Source organism: Pistacia vera, unplaced genomic scaffold (genome assembly GCF_008641045.1).
Source record: "Pistacia vera cultivar Batoury unplaced genomic scaffold, PisVer_v2 Contig57, whole genome shotgun sequence".
Lineage (NCBI taxonomy): Eukaryota > Viridiplantae > Streptophyta > Magnoliopsida > Sapindales > Anacardiaceae > Pistacia > Pistacia vera.
This window is the reverse complement of record NW_022196412.1, coordinates 768,235-785,656: the sequence shown is the minus strand read 5'-3', so window position 1 is coordinate 785,656 and position 17,422 is coordinate 768,235. Positions and strand designations below refer to the sequence as shown.

At 34.8% G+C, this 17,422-nt stretch overlaps 3 protein-coding genes across 3 annotated transcripts; all 3 read right to left on the bottom strand.

Moving 5' to 3' along the window:
* Window positions 1–2,235: 2,235 nt before the first annotated feature.
* Window positions 2,236–4,822, bottom strand: LOC116108823. The gene is made up of 2 exons (XM_031395055.1): window positions 4,431–4,822; window positions 2,236–3,125 (listed from the first exon to the last, which is right to left on the bottom strand). Exons 1-2 carry the CDS (start codon window positions 4,764–4,766, stop codon window positions 2,586–2,588), a joined length of 876 nt encoding a protein of 291 aa, XP_031250915.1. The 5' UTR covers window positions 4,767–4,822; the 3' UTR covers window positions 2,236–2,585.
* A 1,658-nt stretch (window positions 4,823–6,480) lies between these two features.
* Window positions 6,481–7,779, bottom strand: LOC116108761 (protein CANDIDATE G-PROTEIN COUPLED RECEPTOR 7-like). The gene has a single exon (XM_031394997.1). It carries the CDS (start codon window positions 7,777–7,779, stop codon window positions 6,481–6,483), a length of 1,299 nt encoding a protein of 432 aa, XP_031250857.1.
* A 6,066-nt stretch (window positions 7,780–13,845) lies between these two features.
* LOC116108826 (ammonium transporter 1 member 2-like) lies at window positions 13,846–15,568 on the bottom strand. The gene has a single exon (XM_031395058.1). The coding sequence runs from the start codon at window positions 15,454–15,456 to the stop codon at window positions 13,912–13,914; it is 1,545 nt and encodes a 514-aa protein (XP_031250918.1). The 5' UTR covers window positions 15,457–15,568; the 3' UTR covers window positions 13,846–13,911.
* Between the last annotated feature and the right edge of the window lie 1,854 nt (window positions 15,569–17,422).

The window sequence follows — 17,422 nt, the reverse complement described above, 5'->3', positions numbered from 1 at the left end:
ACAATAGTACCCTATAGGTTTTAAAAATTACAAAGAGACCCCTGCGATCTGAATTGATCTAAGCAATAGCAGGTAAGCGGCGGACTTATAAAACGCTAGATCTGGGCAAATAGCAAGATTATATAGGTTTGAAAACTTACAAAAAGACCACTACGATCTTAATTGAGCTAAAAAAATAGCAAGATCCGCAATGGACCTAGAAAACCCTAGATCTAAAAAAATAGTAAGATTCCTAGATCTAAGAAAATAGAAAATTACCAACAAACTTGAGGAGATTGATGGCGTAAGATGACCAAAATTAACGATCTGATCGTACAAGAGAAGGTTCTGATACCAAGTTATTTTTTTGTGAAAGAGAAGGCTATGAAACTAAGTTAATTTTTAGTGAAAAAAGTCTACACATATAAACTATTCGATAGGAATACTGATTCCACTAATTTGATGATGTGGGACAAAAAAACAACCCGAAAAGCCTAGACTATACCGTGAGCCCAAATATAATTGGCTTTAAGCCCAAATATATAATAATACAATTAACAAATGAAACAAAAATAAATAAATCAAACTAGAATGCACATAAAAATTAACTGTTAGCGTATATATATATAGTTTTGATATATAAAAATATATATTCTTTTAAGATCAAGGAAAACAAAATTGCGTTTTGTTTCTCATAGATGTCTAATCCAATTTTATGTTTGATCTTTAGAAATATCTTATCTAAATGTATTTTCTCTCAAGTTTCTGCATATTAATTCTATAATCATGTATTTTTTAATTTTATTTATCCCCCATTATGTATATATATAAAAAAAAAAAAATAGTCTATCTTTATATTTAATTTTTATATTCTCATGATTTTTTCTCATTAATTTATGATTTATTTGCTAAGTGAAAGTATGAAACACCCTTTTCTACTGTTCTCATACCCCCGACTGAACACAAAGGAAACATAAACAAAGACAAAAGAAACAATCTGAACAACGTAAAGAACTTAGAACAAGAGAAAGAACAAAGCATAAAGGAACGAAAAAACTTACAAGTTGACGCAGCGAAAGGCTCGGACTCGAGTGGTTGATTTCGAAAATATGATAGAGATAAATTCCCCAAAGTAGTAAGAGACTTTATCGAAAACTTGAATGAATAACTAGGCGCATAACAAACCTATTTATAGTTGACTAATCATAGTTCTACTAGGAAAAGTAGATAAGAAATCTTAATACTACTAAAACAATGAATTAGAATTTCAATACTACTAAAACAATGAATTAGAATCATAATACCGCTAAAATAATAAATAAAAATCTTAATACTACTTAAACAATAAATCATAGAATAAGAAATCAAGTAATATTCCTACATCACAAGTGAAGAGCGTAGAAGACAGAATACTGTATACTGTATAGCCGTAAAAAAAATTAGAGCAAACGACATATTCCCACTTGAGATTTAGAGAAATCCCAAGTTGATACCCCTGACTGCATTTATTCTAGATTCTCACCCTTAAAGTAACGCTTGTTTCCTTTATTTTAACAGATTCCTAACTTCTCACTATAGCACGGTGCACGTTAGCATACTAAAGTGCTTCGATGCTTTCTTTGGCATAACATTAGCTCATTTTAGCAAAAAATGCTCAAGTTAGCAGCATTCAAGTAGGTGGTTTTTTGCTTTTTCCGACCGATTTCAAAGTTCAAAATTACTTCCGTGACCATCGTTGGACTCCCACAACCTCCTCTGCAAAGCCCATTCCTTTTTTTCGACCTCACTCACCATTTTCGACCAACTCTAATAATCATCAATGGTGTTAGTTTAAAGGTGCGAATTAGGAATAAATGCAACCAATAATATCAACTTGGGATTTCACTAAACCTGGGTAGGGAATTTGTCGTTTACTCAAAAAATTATAGGAAAGGGTTAAAGACGAGCGTTATGAATTTATAACAAGTGTAGTCCAAATCTTGTTAAAATTACGTTTCCTGTTTCAATCTTAAACTTAACTACTTTTTACTAAACTCTTAAATTTTTCCTAAAGAGACTCTTAACTTTATTTTAATTTACATTCGAAGTGGAGAATGATCACACTCACCATACATGGCTCCAAAATTATGAAAGCATTTCTAAATAAGGGAGGCAGGGAGCCATTATAAATAACTACTACTTTCCAACACCAAATAATTGGTTTTTCACATTGCTCTTTGTGAATAATAAACCTTTGCTTATGTGAAAGTCTAGCATAGAAAATGTACATTTGTTTATATAAGAAAAATACAAGTATTATACAACAAGTAATAAATACAAGATTCAATGTCAAGATCATATCCCTTTTCTGTCCACAAAATAATGAGGAAGGAATGTGCTCAATAAATTAGCTAAGCTATTATAATTTATAAATGACATTCATTTTATTTCTCACTTGGCGTCAAGATAAGTCCAATAATGATTCACTTCGTTTCAGGAAAAAGCACCACATATAAGAATTGTTCATATATCTGTTTCCCTATAACCATCAACCGTCCAAATCTCTCCTACAACTTCGAAGCAAAAGGGAACAGAGTGACATCCAAGATTGAAGAGGTCATACACAATCAAAATAGCAATTTTGTCCATGAACCCAAGAATGGAAAAACGGCGATCAGCAACCTCAACAACAATGGTTTGTCTCTCATTCTCCCTATCCTACTCAGTTTACCTTTCTTCTGGTGCTTTGGTAGCTCGTTTTCGATTTGACTTGCTGAGCTTTTAGCGGCTTTCTCGTTTCCAACTTTCTTGTCTAGCTCATCCCAACCACCAAATCTCGGGCCACTTTTGCCATCTTTCTCATATGAACCACCGTCTGTTGCCACCCATGACTGATAACTTCCCCTACCTTTGCCAGCCTCATTTTCTTGTTTAACCTGGCTTGTTTTACTATTTCTTGTAGCTCTTGCAAAAGGTTTTCTTCTGCTCTTGGTCCTGGATCTGGATTTTGGTTTATTGCTTGCACTCCCCCAAACTTTATCAACTGCAAGAGAGACTAATGACTGTCCTAGAGGAACTGCTAGTGCCATTAAGAAGGCATTGGGGCCTGTTCCCAACAACAATGATATGGCAATGGCTGGAAAAATCCAACCAAAAGCTCTAAGTATCTGCAGATGGTAGCAAATTATCATGAATTCTGTAAGGGATCAACATGACATAAATCTAAAATTTTCAAGTATACTTGATATATGGTAAGGATATAATTTACTGCTTGGGAGAACTAAAACTGAACAATATTGGCAAACTGCAAATGAGCTAAATAAAGGGTCAGAAGAATACAGCGCAAAATGAAAAGGCACAAGACTTGCATGTATTGTCAAGGAAGTTTGATAGTGGTAGCAAGTTACAGTAAAGCTTCATTTTTCTTTAAGCTTTTCGAATTTAGCTATTCACCACCTTACCCTCACTGCTATCATAAGCATTCATCTAGAAGTAAACAAGTAGGACAGAAACATTTCCCACACACCACAGTCCGCAGTCTTACATCCCTAGGATAACTGTACTACTAAGCAAAGCAAATAATTTCAACATGGCAGAATACTCTGGAAATTGTACTATTTACTCCTTTATATTAACCCACATAAAATTTTGTTGACTTCCACAAAAGTCAGCGTGACCTGCTAATAGTAGAAGAGTTCTTTGAATTAAGAACCATTTACTGCCCTTTCTGTTTGATAAGTTATGTTACTAAAACTTCTTAAGTTCTTGAAGTTGTCCTAGCAGCAAATATAAGAAAAAGGGAAATAATGATGTAGAAGATGGATATACAAATTTAAAGTCTCTCCCTTGACCAATCATCGCGTCACAGCATAATAATCAAACAAATGGAATTTAACTAATGTGTTATGCCACAAGAAATTTTGCAAATACCCTGTAAGTACTTTTGATGCTTTATGCTTGGTTCATTGTTGTCAAGTATGTACTAACTTACAAAAATGTAGCGATGCAAGTCGAGAGATAAGTGATTAAATTAGTATAAATTTCTCCCAATCTTTCCCTTAGGTACCCTTCTGTTTTCTAAAACCCGAATGACCTGCCCCATAAAATGAACAAAGTGGACAGCTGAAGTTCTATGCTTGGCGAAGACAACTGCTTTTGGAATGAATTTCAGCTAATATGGATCTTACCAAGCATAGTGAAAACTTAAATTGTTTATAATTGATCTCAACTGCAGGATTAGCAAACAGAACAAGATAATATCAAAGATTTTTCTAAGAAAATTATTTATAAGATTTCAACATGCTTCAAATATAATTAAAAGAAAACGTAAATTTTTCCATAGGCACCTCATTCAATTTTATCACATTTCTCTGCTATCTAATTCAAGCAACTAAGTAACCGAAATTGAACTGAAACAATTACTAATTCAAACAATTTCAAGAACAAAAAAGAAAATTTTATTTTATAATTACCTTAAAAATCCAAAACTCATCTTCCTCATCAACTTCCCATGGATTATCAAAATCAAAATCACTGTCCTTTTCGGACCACCAGATTCTCTGCTTCGTGGAGAAACCACCGGGGTCATCATCAGCGTCGGAGTAAAACCCATCATCTTCGTGATTGAATCTGGAGCGTCCAGAGGGTGTGGGTCCGGCGTTGGCGTCCCATTTAGAGCGGTATTTCACAGGGCAACAACTCCAAAATTTAGTGTTGGTAAATGTGCCGGGGTTTAGTGAACAGGAAGTGAAGGGCGTATGAGGTTGAAGTTGAAGAAGAAGAAAGTGAAACTGAGCTTGAGCTGCCATGGCTTCAAGACTTGCTTTTTAAAGGATAACATAATAATAATAATTAATTTATGGAAGAAGATAGGCTTTTCTATTTGTTTTTGTTTTCTGAAAGTATTTAAAGAAAGGGTGTGCTTAGTAATTCTATTATACCTATATTAGTTTTTTATAATAATTAAAATTGCTTTCCTCTTTGGCTGAAATTAAATCATAGAGCTTCTTAAAATCAGAAATAAAATATTTTTTTGATTTTTATATTAAATATGCTATTTTAATTATTCAATTAAAATGACTTGTTTGATCAAACACTTTCAATGCATTAAACAACTTTGAACTAAAGTTCAAAATCCCAACACATACTTCATATTCTTAGATAAAGATATAAAAAATTAATCTTTGGTGCGAATATTTGAAGTTTTTAACGTAAAAACCAGCTTCACGAAATGCAAAATACAACAGTTAGTAAGTAATTTATGTTTTATACGGCAAAAAACTAAAAAACATACATAACTTGGAATTTTCGAATAAAAAATACTACACTTACAATCTAATTTTACAAATTTTTTCTCCCAACCTCGACTTGATAACTTACAATCTAATTTTACAAACTTTTTCTCGCAACCTCGACTTGACAACTTGTAATTGGTCAGCTCATAATAAGTCCTACCTACAATGGGTCTCACCTGCCCCATTGCAAGCTGACCAACTGCGAACTGTCACATTAGGATTGTGAGAGAAAGTTTGTAAGATTAAGTTGAGTCAAATCTTTATTGGTTTCGAATATATATATTCGGAAAATGTTAGGTCCATAACTCAATCTCACAACCTTCTCTTACAACCTCAGACGTGACAGTTCGTAATTGGTCAGTTTACAAATAGACAGCGGGGCCTATTTGTGAGCTGACCAATTACGAGCTATCACGTCAATGGTTGTGAGATTGAGTTATGGACCTAGCATTACTCATTCAGAAAAAGACACTAAATAGAATATCTCCAAATTTGCTTTTTTTTTTTTTTTTCCTTGTAACTAAGATGTTTGAACTAGTTTACGTACAACTCGACTAATCCTTATGAGAGACTAGCACAATAACCTACCGTCACAATCCCTCATTTAAATCACAGATACTAAAATGGGGAATCGAACCTGAGACCATACGTTTATCCACACTATTATAAATTTATCCTAACCATATGGGCTGCCCAATAATGGGTTAAATTTGGTTTTGTTGATACATGGAATTTGCTATATTTGTGATGCAATCTATATTTTTCTTGAATTTGAGCAAACAAGATTTCTTAATTGATTTAATAGCAGATAATTAATATAAATATGTGAAAGTTTAGACATGAATCTCAGTTTATTTTCTGAACCTCACAGTTAAATTAATGTTTTATACTATACCATATACGCATAGCATATAGTTAAGATTTCTACAATTCAAAAATAATTCCAAGAAACAATTTAGATGATTGGATTTAAGTAATAATAATTAGATAAATCTAAAATTAGTCTTCAAACAATCACAATCACTTTCTCTTTATCTTTTGATATACAGTAAAAAGAGAAAAAACCAAAATAAAAAAAAATAAAAAATAAAAAATTGGAAGAATCGACTTAATTTGTCTAAGATTCTTGTTTACAGTCATTCTACAAAACCAAACTCTTCAGAAATCACAACACCTTCTACTAGCCAGCTACTTCAATACATGTAGAAAAAGCCTTTGTAAATCTAAATCAAAGTTCAAAAGTATCATCCTCTTCCAAAATTTGCCTTACTGCTTCGCTCTCTTCTTCATCATCAATCACTAAATATGGATTCTTCTCAACCGGCCTAAAATTGTAGTAAATGAACATATAAAACGCCAGGCTCGCTCCCTCCGCCGCCGCATTCATAATCCATTCATATCTGTAATATACAGTCGCCCCTATTGCAGGAACCACAATTCTTGTGAAATATAAATATCCCACCACAACAATGTAGAATTGCTTGAAAAGGGTTAATTTTTCCAGGTTCTTAGCCGCTTTTCCATCTGTTTTTGATGCCTCTTTCAGGCTTCTTATCGACCAAATTATCGGAAAAAATACAGCACAGCAACAAATGATATCAATCAACAAGAACATATGATTCCAGGCCATCCAATCTCTTGTTGAAGGTCCAGTTTCATTGATCACAACATAAGCTATGTTTTCCAGAACCTGTAAAGGAATTACTGTCATCAAAACGTTTTTTTCGCGTTCCTGAAGGTATGGTTTCAGGAATGACCAGCCAGTGCCTATCAGGATTATCACAGTGAACAACATTATGCCTTTGAAGAATCCGAAAATGTAAAATGCCACATCCCAACCGTGGGGAGTTCCAGTATTGCTCACATACATTTTGTCCTCGGAGGCACAGATCATTTTCAGGGCCTTTACAAGAAGCAATGCAGCCATTATCATATGGATTTTATCAACTGTTTGTCTTTCTTTGATGCAAATGTAAACCCACAAACCGAAAAAACATGTGTAAATGAGGAAGAAAATGAGATGAAGTTTTGGTAAATGTGTTTCCCCTGCAGGGAGATAATCTTTTGCACCATCTTTCATATTATACATTTCAGTTTCAACATCCATGGAGACCTGAAATTCGGGCTGGCAGTTTCCGAAAAGCAAAATATATTCATCAGGATCATCGATGGCTACAGAACCGGCATAGGTTGAATTAGGCACAAATTTTTCTATTCTGTAGACCAATTTCACATACCTGCTTGATAAAACACAAAAGTCAGCAGTGTACTCAGACTCATTCACAATTTTCGGAAATGCAATGTCCCTGGCGAGGAAAAATCCCAGGGAAGAAGGTTTGAGTTCTGCATTTGGTTGTTTTGTTTTCCATGAAATATCCCTGATGGTAATAGCCGTCTTGCCACCTTCTGCAAATCCGAAACGCTCGAATATGATCATCGACCGCGAATCATCGATAATGTGAGTGTTCTTGATCTCAGAAAAGGAGCCTGGAATGCTAGAGATGATGATGAATAATGCAAATAGCATGTAGTATTTGAAATGTTCCATGGTGTTATAGGGACTGAAAATTTTTTGGGGACGACGAGAGATAATTAAACAAATATTAGTGAAATAATGGTAGAGGTGAAAACATGCAGATGGATGTGAGGTTTTCCATTGAATGGTGCCTAGATTTGAGTGGTTAATAGTTGTTGTATGAATAAAAGAAAAATGATTGGCCTGGCAAAGATTTGGGGGAGTGAAGGAACAATCTTAAGACATGTGTTGAGTTTGCACTAATACTAGTAATGAAATTTTGTGTGTTAGGATTGTTATGTTAACAGGAACGATAAGAGTTAATTAATAATATGAAATCATATTTTTAGCAAAATAAAATATACCTAAGTACAATCTTCTTATCATAGGTTTTAATTTTGAGCAATAGAAATACTCTAACTGTTCAAACTGAAGCCCATTAGTTTATTATGGGCTCAAGCCTCAATATGAAGCTACAAGCCCAATTTGGAATTCTTGCTCAAATGGTCATGTCACATTACTTTTTTTTTTATTATTTATTATTTTTTTAATCTTTTTTTTTTATTTTTTTTTTTTAATTTTTTTTTTTTATTTTTTATTTGTTTAATTTTTTTTTTTTTTTTTTTTGTTTTATTTTTTTTTTATTTTTTTATTTTTATTTTTTTTTTTTTTTTTTTTATTAAAAGTTGGTGAGAATGATTTGTAAATGTAGTTTTACCCTTAGGAAATAAATTGGAAACTATAAGAGTATTATAATGAAATGTAAAACAAAACTTTGATAAATCTCAAGTTAGGTTATTCACCTTGGGATTCTTGGTCCAAATTTTGAAAAAAAATCAGTGCTTTTACACGAAAGAATAACGAATATAATTGTTGTATGGTAAATCCACCCTGCGTGGATTCACGCCACGTGTCCCAGGAATGCATTGTCACCAATCCGCGTGTCACCCTGTTAGAGGGCTACTTCACTTGTAAGTTTACCAAAGGTTACTTCATTAATAAACATCAACTTGTGTTGACAATCAGACCGTGTGTCACCTCATGAGAGAGCTACTTCATGTGCAAGACGACCCCAGGCCACATGTCATTCTCGGTAAGGGTTACTTCACCAGTAAGTTCATCAAGGCAATAATATATAAAGGGGTCTATCGCTCTCATGAAATAATCTTTGAACATTATTTTCCTGCTATGAAACCGCCTCATTTGTGTTTAGGATTGAGATCGCTTGTACTCACGATAACACACCAGAAAAGTAATAAAATAACAATGGACATAAGATTGTTCTTTGCATCTGAACCACCTTAAAAATCATTTATTTTTTGTCTTTATTTATCGTTTTAGCATTAGTCCAGCACTAAATTATCAGTTTATCACAAACTCTTGCGTAGATTTCCTCACGAGATCTACGCACTTCTTGTTAGGCACTTCTTGTTGATGCAAAAAATCGCATCAACAATAATAAAACGTTTTCTTATATTTTAAAATATTTCTAGAAAAATTACTCTTGAGCGGCTATTCTTTCTAATCAAGCATTACAAGATTAAACACACTGATAGCTATTAATATGAAAAAACATCCAACCCTTTTTTGCAGCTTACTTTGGACAAGTGAGGTTATTTAATTTTCTTCCATGTGAGATCGCTCAGTATTTAACTTATGCGTTTCATTCAGAAATTATTAAATACTCTCTATTAGGGGTTTTGATAATTTTCTAAGAGATTTTTTTATACTTTCTAAACAAAACAGATGAATTTAATTCTAAGCATGAAAATGAAATAATCTTTAAATTACATCACATGGGAAAATATGGGTTAGTTCATTGGCCCAAATGTCTAAAGAACCCATAATATTCTCTCTCTTTTTTCCACAAGAAGCCAAGAAACAAAGAAAACGTTGCCAGAAAACAAATGAAACGACAAGAAGCTCATTGCCACATATCTAAAGAAATTTGTATTGTATCAGTTGTGCCACACCTCCGGAAGTAATAGAATATTATGAAAGAAACTCTTTTGGACAAGAGCATCAAGAAAATGGGATCTAAAATACTCAATTCATGTGTTAAGGGCCTAGATTTTTCCTCTCTTTTAGAGACAAATTAAAGAGTTGTATAATTAATTTTTTTGTGAATTTTGTGAGCCTCAGAAACTTTATCTCTACACTCTTGGAGCTGAACAGCCATCAATCAAACAGTGAGAACGACAGAGTTGCCATCAATCAAATAGTGACAAACACAAGCTGTGTGAGGTTCAAGTTGCAGAGGGCTTAATGGCTTACTTTTGAAAACACACACAGGTTTTTTGGTATTACTTGAACAAAATGATTGTCAAACTTTTGCTGATTGCTCAGATTTTGTCTGCAAATGGGATTATTAGAAGACTTTTCAGAGTATTTGTGCACTTTGACCCAGTTGTTATACTATGGGTATGGTCTATTTTGGACTAAAATCATGCAGTTTTACATTCAAGAGACTTGGACTATCTCTGGGTAATCGAATTATTTGTTAGAGATTATTTGGTATATTATTTAAAAAGTTTTGAGTTTGAGTCTCTCCTTAGTTATTAATAAAGGTAGCTACTAAAACTATTACCCCAATCAATAGTTTTAAGATCCTGAAAAATTAGTTAAGGTGTACATACGTTAGCCTGAACACGTCGATTCCTTAAAAAAAAAAAAAAAAAAAACAAAGATGGACACCTGTTACAAATAAAGGCCAAATTACATTTTTTTCACCCTGGTTGGGGAAATTATCAACGTCCCAGCCACTGTTTCTTACCATCTGATACTGATACAGACCATGCAATGACCCATTTGCCCTCAGAATTATGAATTTTATAATATCAAAATTAATTAAAAAAAAAAGTTAACAAATCCGGAAGAATAATCAGAAAATCTTATTATTAGAAGACTTTTCAGAGTGTTTGTGACACTTGACCCAGTTTTTATACTATGAATATGGTCCATTTTCTGAACTAAAATAATGCAATTTTATGCTTAAAATTAGCCAAAAATAATAAAATGAAATGAGATGTCTAAGTCTATATTTAAATAATACTAAGTATACGGAAAGCTGTAACGATAGGCACTCGTTATAAATGAATTCAGATAAGGAGAGGATCCGTTAACATCATATTATTATTTTATACGTGCTGCAACTACTCGACAACCTGTTTTCCGCATATTCGGAATTAAATTCATACATTTCAATCATATAATAGAGTCATTGCCAGAAATTCCGAAGGGATAAGTCTTAAATGCTCATATCAATCAATGTATCTCATTCAATATCCGGCACCATCAATATTGGGTGGCTTAGCATAAATTTTATAGGTGAGCAATGAACTCTGAAATGAAAAACACCATGTGATTGATGGGGCATATGTTATGGGTTCTTCAAACTACTACTTTTCATTATCAACTTGATTGGAACTCCCAGCAGATCTTTATGGCATCAACAATCAATGATAAAATATACAATAAAAGGCAAACTTTCGTTGTGTTTTGGAACCTGTTTTTGTCCCCCTGAATGGCATATAGTGTAAGCCAAAAAGGAGGATTGATTGGTCCAAAAAAATACTTAGCTTTATATGGAACCTTTAAGATTCTACATCTTTCTCTTGGAAAAACAAACCCTAGCTAGTTGTTCATAGTACTTATTATGATAATTATCAGGATCTTCTCACCATTTGAGTTTTTTTTTTTTTATATATATAATTGAGTGATAAACGTTATCCAATTAACTACTTTTGGGTGGTTAGAGTAGTTCGATAAGGACTCTTGGGTACATTACTCTAGATGTCTTGAGTTTGAATCCCTCTTCCATTGCCTAATGGATAGCCATTAGAGCTCTTATCCAATCAGTAGTTCTAGAGTCTCTAGAGATTAATTGAAATACGCATAAACTAGACCAAACACCCCCAGTCATCAAAAAATAAAAAATGAAAAATTTACCCAATTGGCAGAATTGTCAAATGATTCTGACTGCAAAGAGTGTGATTGTGAATGAATATGGGAATAAATTCCTGTAAAAGATACAAGTAATGTAAATTGATAGATTGATAGACTTTGAGCATCAGGTTCGTTATCTGAATTGAAATTCACTTCATCTGCGACCAGGCCAGTTGTTATGAAGTTGAATGGATGGATGGAGATTAGAGGGTATCTTATATCATGGGTTCGTCAAATTGAATTACACTCCTCTTAGATTTTGTGTATTGATTTATTTTATTCATATAAACACATTATTCTTTTAACAGAAAATAAAAAAGTTCAAACATGAAGAGAATGCTAATCGGCTAGTCCAATATTATATTGACAATTTGCATCAATTTGTGATATGAAATATTATGACATATGGTCTAATATTCAAATGGTCAGTTCTTATGTTTGTTTAAAACACTACTGGAAAAGGTGAACACCCAATGCAGACCTGGCGTCGCTACAAAGTTCTCATGCGTTGAGCCACCCTTCTCGAAGAGCATAATTTACACCGACAACTCGTCAGAGCCATATCGACGCGTAAAAATGCTAACCTTGATCTCCTAGGATTTACTATTGTTATGCCTGAAAAAGTAGGGCTGACGCAGAGTCTTGTCAGCATGGGGTTGTTAGAACTTGGGAAGGTTTTGAGACTGTTCAAACGTGATCACGTCGCGCAATGACGCATGTGGCATGCCATTGTCAGTGCAGTGGGTGAGTGCAAGTTAGCGGATGGTTGGAAATCGTCCACTTGTCCAATCCCTACAAAAGTCGAGAAAATAACTCAGGCAGGTGAGCAATGAGTCGTAGAGAAGGATTTGCACGGTATCTATCCACTTGCAGATTTAGTAATCATTACCTTGACTTATCCCACTATAAATAAAAGACTTCCCTCTCATTTACGGGATTAGCTAAATTCACTCTAGAATAGCTTACTCTCTCTCTCTTTCTTGTATTCTCTAAGTTGTAACGCAGTTCGCTGAATGCGACGTAACCTTACTCTTATTAATACAATATCAGTAAACGTAGGATTCGCTTTTGAGCATCTGAACCACTTTAGACATTGTTTTTCACTTTTTATTTAACTAAATATTCTCATATCGCGTGTAACTTCTAAGTCCGCTTAATATTTTTTACGTGGAAATAGTTGATGTCAAAATCAAGTATCAACAACTATATATCATACACTATGAGGATTTTTATAAAAAGACATGTGACAAACTCAAAGGTGTCCATAAGCTTTTCATGTGAAAATTGCCCTTTTGTTTTGCATGACCAAATGTGGCTCGAACCGCTCGGTCTCATTGTTAATGAATTTGCCCCGAATGCTCACTTGGTAATTCAAAAGAGTTCCACTTTGCTCAAAGGAGTTCCACATTGATTAAATCAAGAAGGTTTACATCGCCCAAAAGATCTCCATACCACTCAAAAGAGATTTATATCGCTCAAATTTGTTTTGTTCTTCCAAAGGAGGTCCACATCCCTTGAATGTGTTTTCATTGCCCAAATGGGGGAGCATTACGAGAGGAAAGAAACCGCATTGCCCAAATGTGCCTTACTACTCGTACACTGATTCAATTTATGTGGGAGAAGGTTGTGGACCTAACATTATTGTTTTTTAATATGTTATGTCCATCTAATAGATAATTATTGTTTGTATTCGCATTAAACCTATGTATAGGCTTTAGCAGATATGTTTTGTCCATTAAAATCTAAAAGTTAATTAAAGAGCACCATCAATTGTGCCTTGAATTAGAAACATAATATGAATATAAAATATTGACTACCTCTCGGTGGTCAAGTGGATCAATATGGATTCTTGAGTGTATTACTCAAGAAGTATTGAATTCAAGTTTCTCATCGGTTGCTAATAAGAGTATCTACTGGAACTCTTATTTAACCAATAATTTCAGAGTTTCAAAAGATTAGTTTAGATACGCATAGACTGTTTTGGACACTCCCGATCATTGAAAAAAAAAAAAAGTGAAACATTAAAGCCAGTCAAAGAAAGACGGCACTAACAAGCTGCTTTCTGTAGGGCCTGGGTGTGGACTATTTGTCAACTTGAGTTTCAATTAAAATGCTTTGTATATTCATTATTAGTAACCATTAAAAATTACCCATCTAAATAAAAATATCATACAACGTGTTTTGTAACACTTATTTTTATCAAACATGCACATTTGTTGGTGGTGGAGAAATTTCATAATCTGGTGTGGTGGATTCATTGGTAGGCTCAATTCTCCTCATCACATACGCCGGTTTAATTGATGGATCATCTTCATCATGATAAGCATATGCAAATCCCCCGTGCCTCGTCATATCCATCCCTTGCATCTCATCATCGCTTGATATCCTTAGCAACTTCATTTTGTGTAGCAAATAAAATAGTGGACCCATAGTAGCCGTCACCCACCCTGCTACCACTAAAATTTGTATGATCTGAGCAGCCAAGAGCCGTCCTCCACCACCCATAAACAACCCAAACGGCCTCCCCGGCCGCCCCGGATACACTTCGTTCACATATGCCTCCTTCGCGAATAGGCCCGTGAAGAGTACGCCCCATGACCCGCACCCACCGTGCAATTGGGCCGCCTCAAGTGGATCATCGTACTTAAGTTTCTCCGCGAGCTTGTTGCACCCGATTAAAACCCAAGCTGCTACGACCCCACAGATGATTGCAGCCCATGGTTCTACCACTGAACACCCTGAGGTGATTGCAGCAAAACCCCCTAATAAACCATTGCAAACATCAACTACATTCCAATGACCCACCATTAATCTTTTACTAAACAGGGTCGTTAGAGCTGCTGTGCACCCAGCCAATGTAGTAGTGACAGCTGTCCTCCCTACAGCACTCCATTGTCCATAATACCCTCCGCTCTCACCGTAACTCTTCAATATAGTCAAAAACGAACCCGGGTTAAACCCATACCAGCCGAACCACAAGAGAAACGTCCCGAGAACCACCAACGATGCACTATGTCCACGTAACACCACTGACCGGCCCGACCGGTCAAACCGACCGATCCTCGGGCCTTCAATAAAAGCACCCCACAACCCGGCGATCCCACCGACCATGTGAACCACGCCCGAACCTGCGAAATCGATCACACCAGACCCAAATAAAAGGTTGTCTGCTCGGGTCGGGCTGGCCCAGCCGTCACTGGACCAAAACCAATGGGAAACTATTGGGTAAACGAACCCGGTTAAAAAGGAGGAGTAAATCAAATAAGCAACGAACTGGGTCCTCTCAGCAATGGAGCCACTGGTAATTCCAGCAGCGGCTATGGCGAAAGCCCATTGATAAAGAAAGAAGCTGTAGTCAGTCTGGCTTGAAGGAACGTTTTCGAGGCCGAAGGAATGGTAGCCAATGAAGCCATTCGAGGACGCGCCGAAGGCGAAGGCGAAGCCGAAGAGGTAATAAGAGATGGCTCCGGCTGCAGCGTCGAGGACGTTGGTGAGCATGATGTTCATGGTGTTTTTGGCGCGAACGGAGCCGGCGCAGAGCATGGCGAAGCCGAGCTGCATGGCGAAGACGAGGTAGGCGGAGAAGAGGAGATAAGTGGAGTTGACGGCGTAGGAGGTGTCGGAGAGAGAGTTGGAGATGGTTTGAAAGCGGGAGCAGAGATAAGTGGCGGCGGCGGAGGTGTCATTGAAGGAGGTTCCCAGAAGAGGAGCGAGGTCAGAGACGGAGCAAGTGAGGGTTGACATGGTGGGAGAAGAAGAAAGAAATGTGGAATCAAGAATCTGTAAGAAAGGAGAAATGGTGGTTTGGTTTTTGTAGAAGAAAGGAGTGGTGTGGAGAGAGAAGACAGTGTTCTATATAATTTTCATGTATGCATGTATGATGGATACGTTAATGGTATGTAGTGATATATGGGTTTATAGTAATTTCCTCCTCAAAGACTATAATGACTATAATACCCTTTTTCTAATTATAAATTTCTTTTTTCAGTTTTTATTTTTATAAAAAATAGTAATGTTTATTAACCATTTTATATAATTACTTATAATTAACATAATTTCTATAGATTCTCTTTAGTTTTTATTTCTTCACTTTTATACAGTTTAAATAAAAATTGAAAAAATTAAAACTCAAAAGAATATAGAATTATAAAAGCGTATTAAATATTAATATTAGCTATCCTATTAGCAATCGAGGAGGGATTCGAACTCATGACTTTTTGAGTAATACATCCAAAAGTTTTTATCGAACCATTCGATCACCCATAAATAGTTATGTCGTCATCCTTTTTTTTCTAGCTTTTTTAAACTTGGTGACTATAATAAGAATAATGATACGTATATAAACTAATCCATACAAATTGACATGGCAATTGATCATTTACTTTAATTTTTTTATTTATCTTGAATTTAATATTATCTAATCACATTATAACACAACCGTTTGTATGAATTACACAGTAATATTATTCTTATAATAAATTAACCATTCAATAAATCTTAGTTAAAAATATATAATGGTAGGATCATATTCATAATGACATAAAGATGAGCATGCATGCTTCCCTAATTTAATGTTTTGGTCCCCATCTCTACAAAGTCTTTGGATACTTAAACAATTACTATGAAAAAACATCCAACCCTTTTTTGCAGCTTACTTGGACAAGTGAGGTATTCTATTTAATTTTCTTCCATGTGAGATCGCTCAGTATTTAATTATGCGTTTCATTCAGAATTATTAAATACTCTTATTAGGGGTTTTGATAATTTTCTAAGAGATTTTTTTATACTTTCTAAACAAAACAGATGAATTTAATTCTAAGCATGAATGAAATAATCTTTAAATTACATCACAGGGAAAATAGGGTTAGTTCATTGGCCCAAATGTCTAAAGAACCCATAATATTCCTCTCTTTTTTCCACAGAAGCAAGAACAAAGAAACGTGCCAGAAAACAAATGAAACGACAAGAAGCTCATTGCCACATATCTAAAGAAATTTGTTTGTATCAGTTGTGCCACACCTCCGGAAGTAATAGAATATTATGAAAGATCTTTTGGACAAGAGCATCAAGAAAGGATCTAAAATACTCAATCATGTGTTAGGGCCTAGATTTTTCCTCTCTTTTAAGACAAATTAAAGAGTTGTATAATTAATTTTTTGTGAATTTTGTGAGCCTCAGAAACTTTATCTCTACACTCTTGGAGCTGAACAGCCATCAATCAAACAGTGGAACGACAGAGTTGCCATCAATCAAATAGTGACAAACACAAGCTGTGTGGTTCAAGTTGCAGAGGGCTTAATGGCTTACTTTTGAAAACACACAGGTTTTTTGGTATTACTGAACAAAATGATTGTCAAACTTTTGCTGATTGCTCAGATTTTGTCTGCAATGGGATTTTAGAAGACTTTTCAGAGAATTGTGACACTTACCCAGTTGTTATCATATGAGTATGGTCTATTTTGGACTAAAATCATGTAGTTTTACACTTAGACACCTGAAATGGTTCGTTTAGAGATTTTTAGGTGTATTACTCAAGAGATTTTGAGTTCGAGTCTCTCCTCAATGCTAATAGGGGTAGCCACTAAAACTCTTACCTGACCGTTTTTCAGGTCCCAAGAATTAGTTGAGGTATACATAAGTTGACCTAACACCTCGATTCATACAAATAAAAAAAAGGTAGGCACCTGTTACAATAAAGGCCAATTATTTT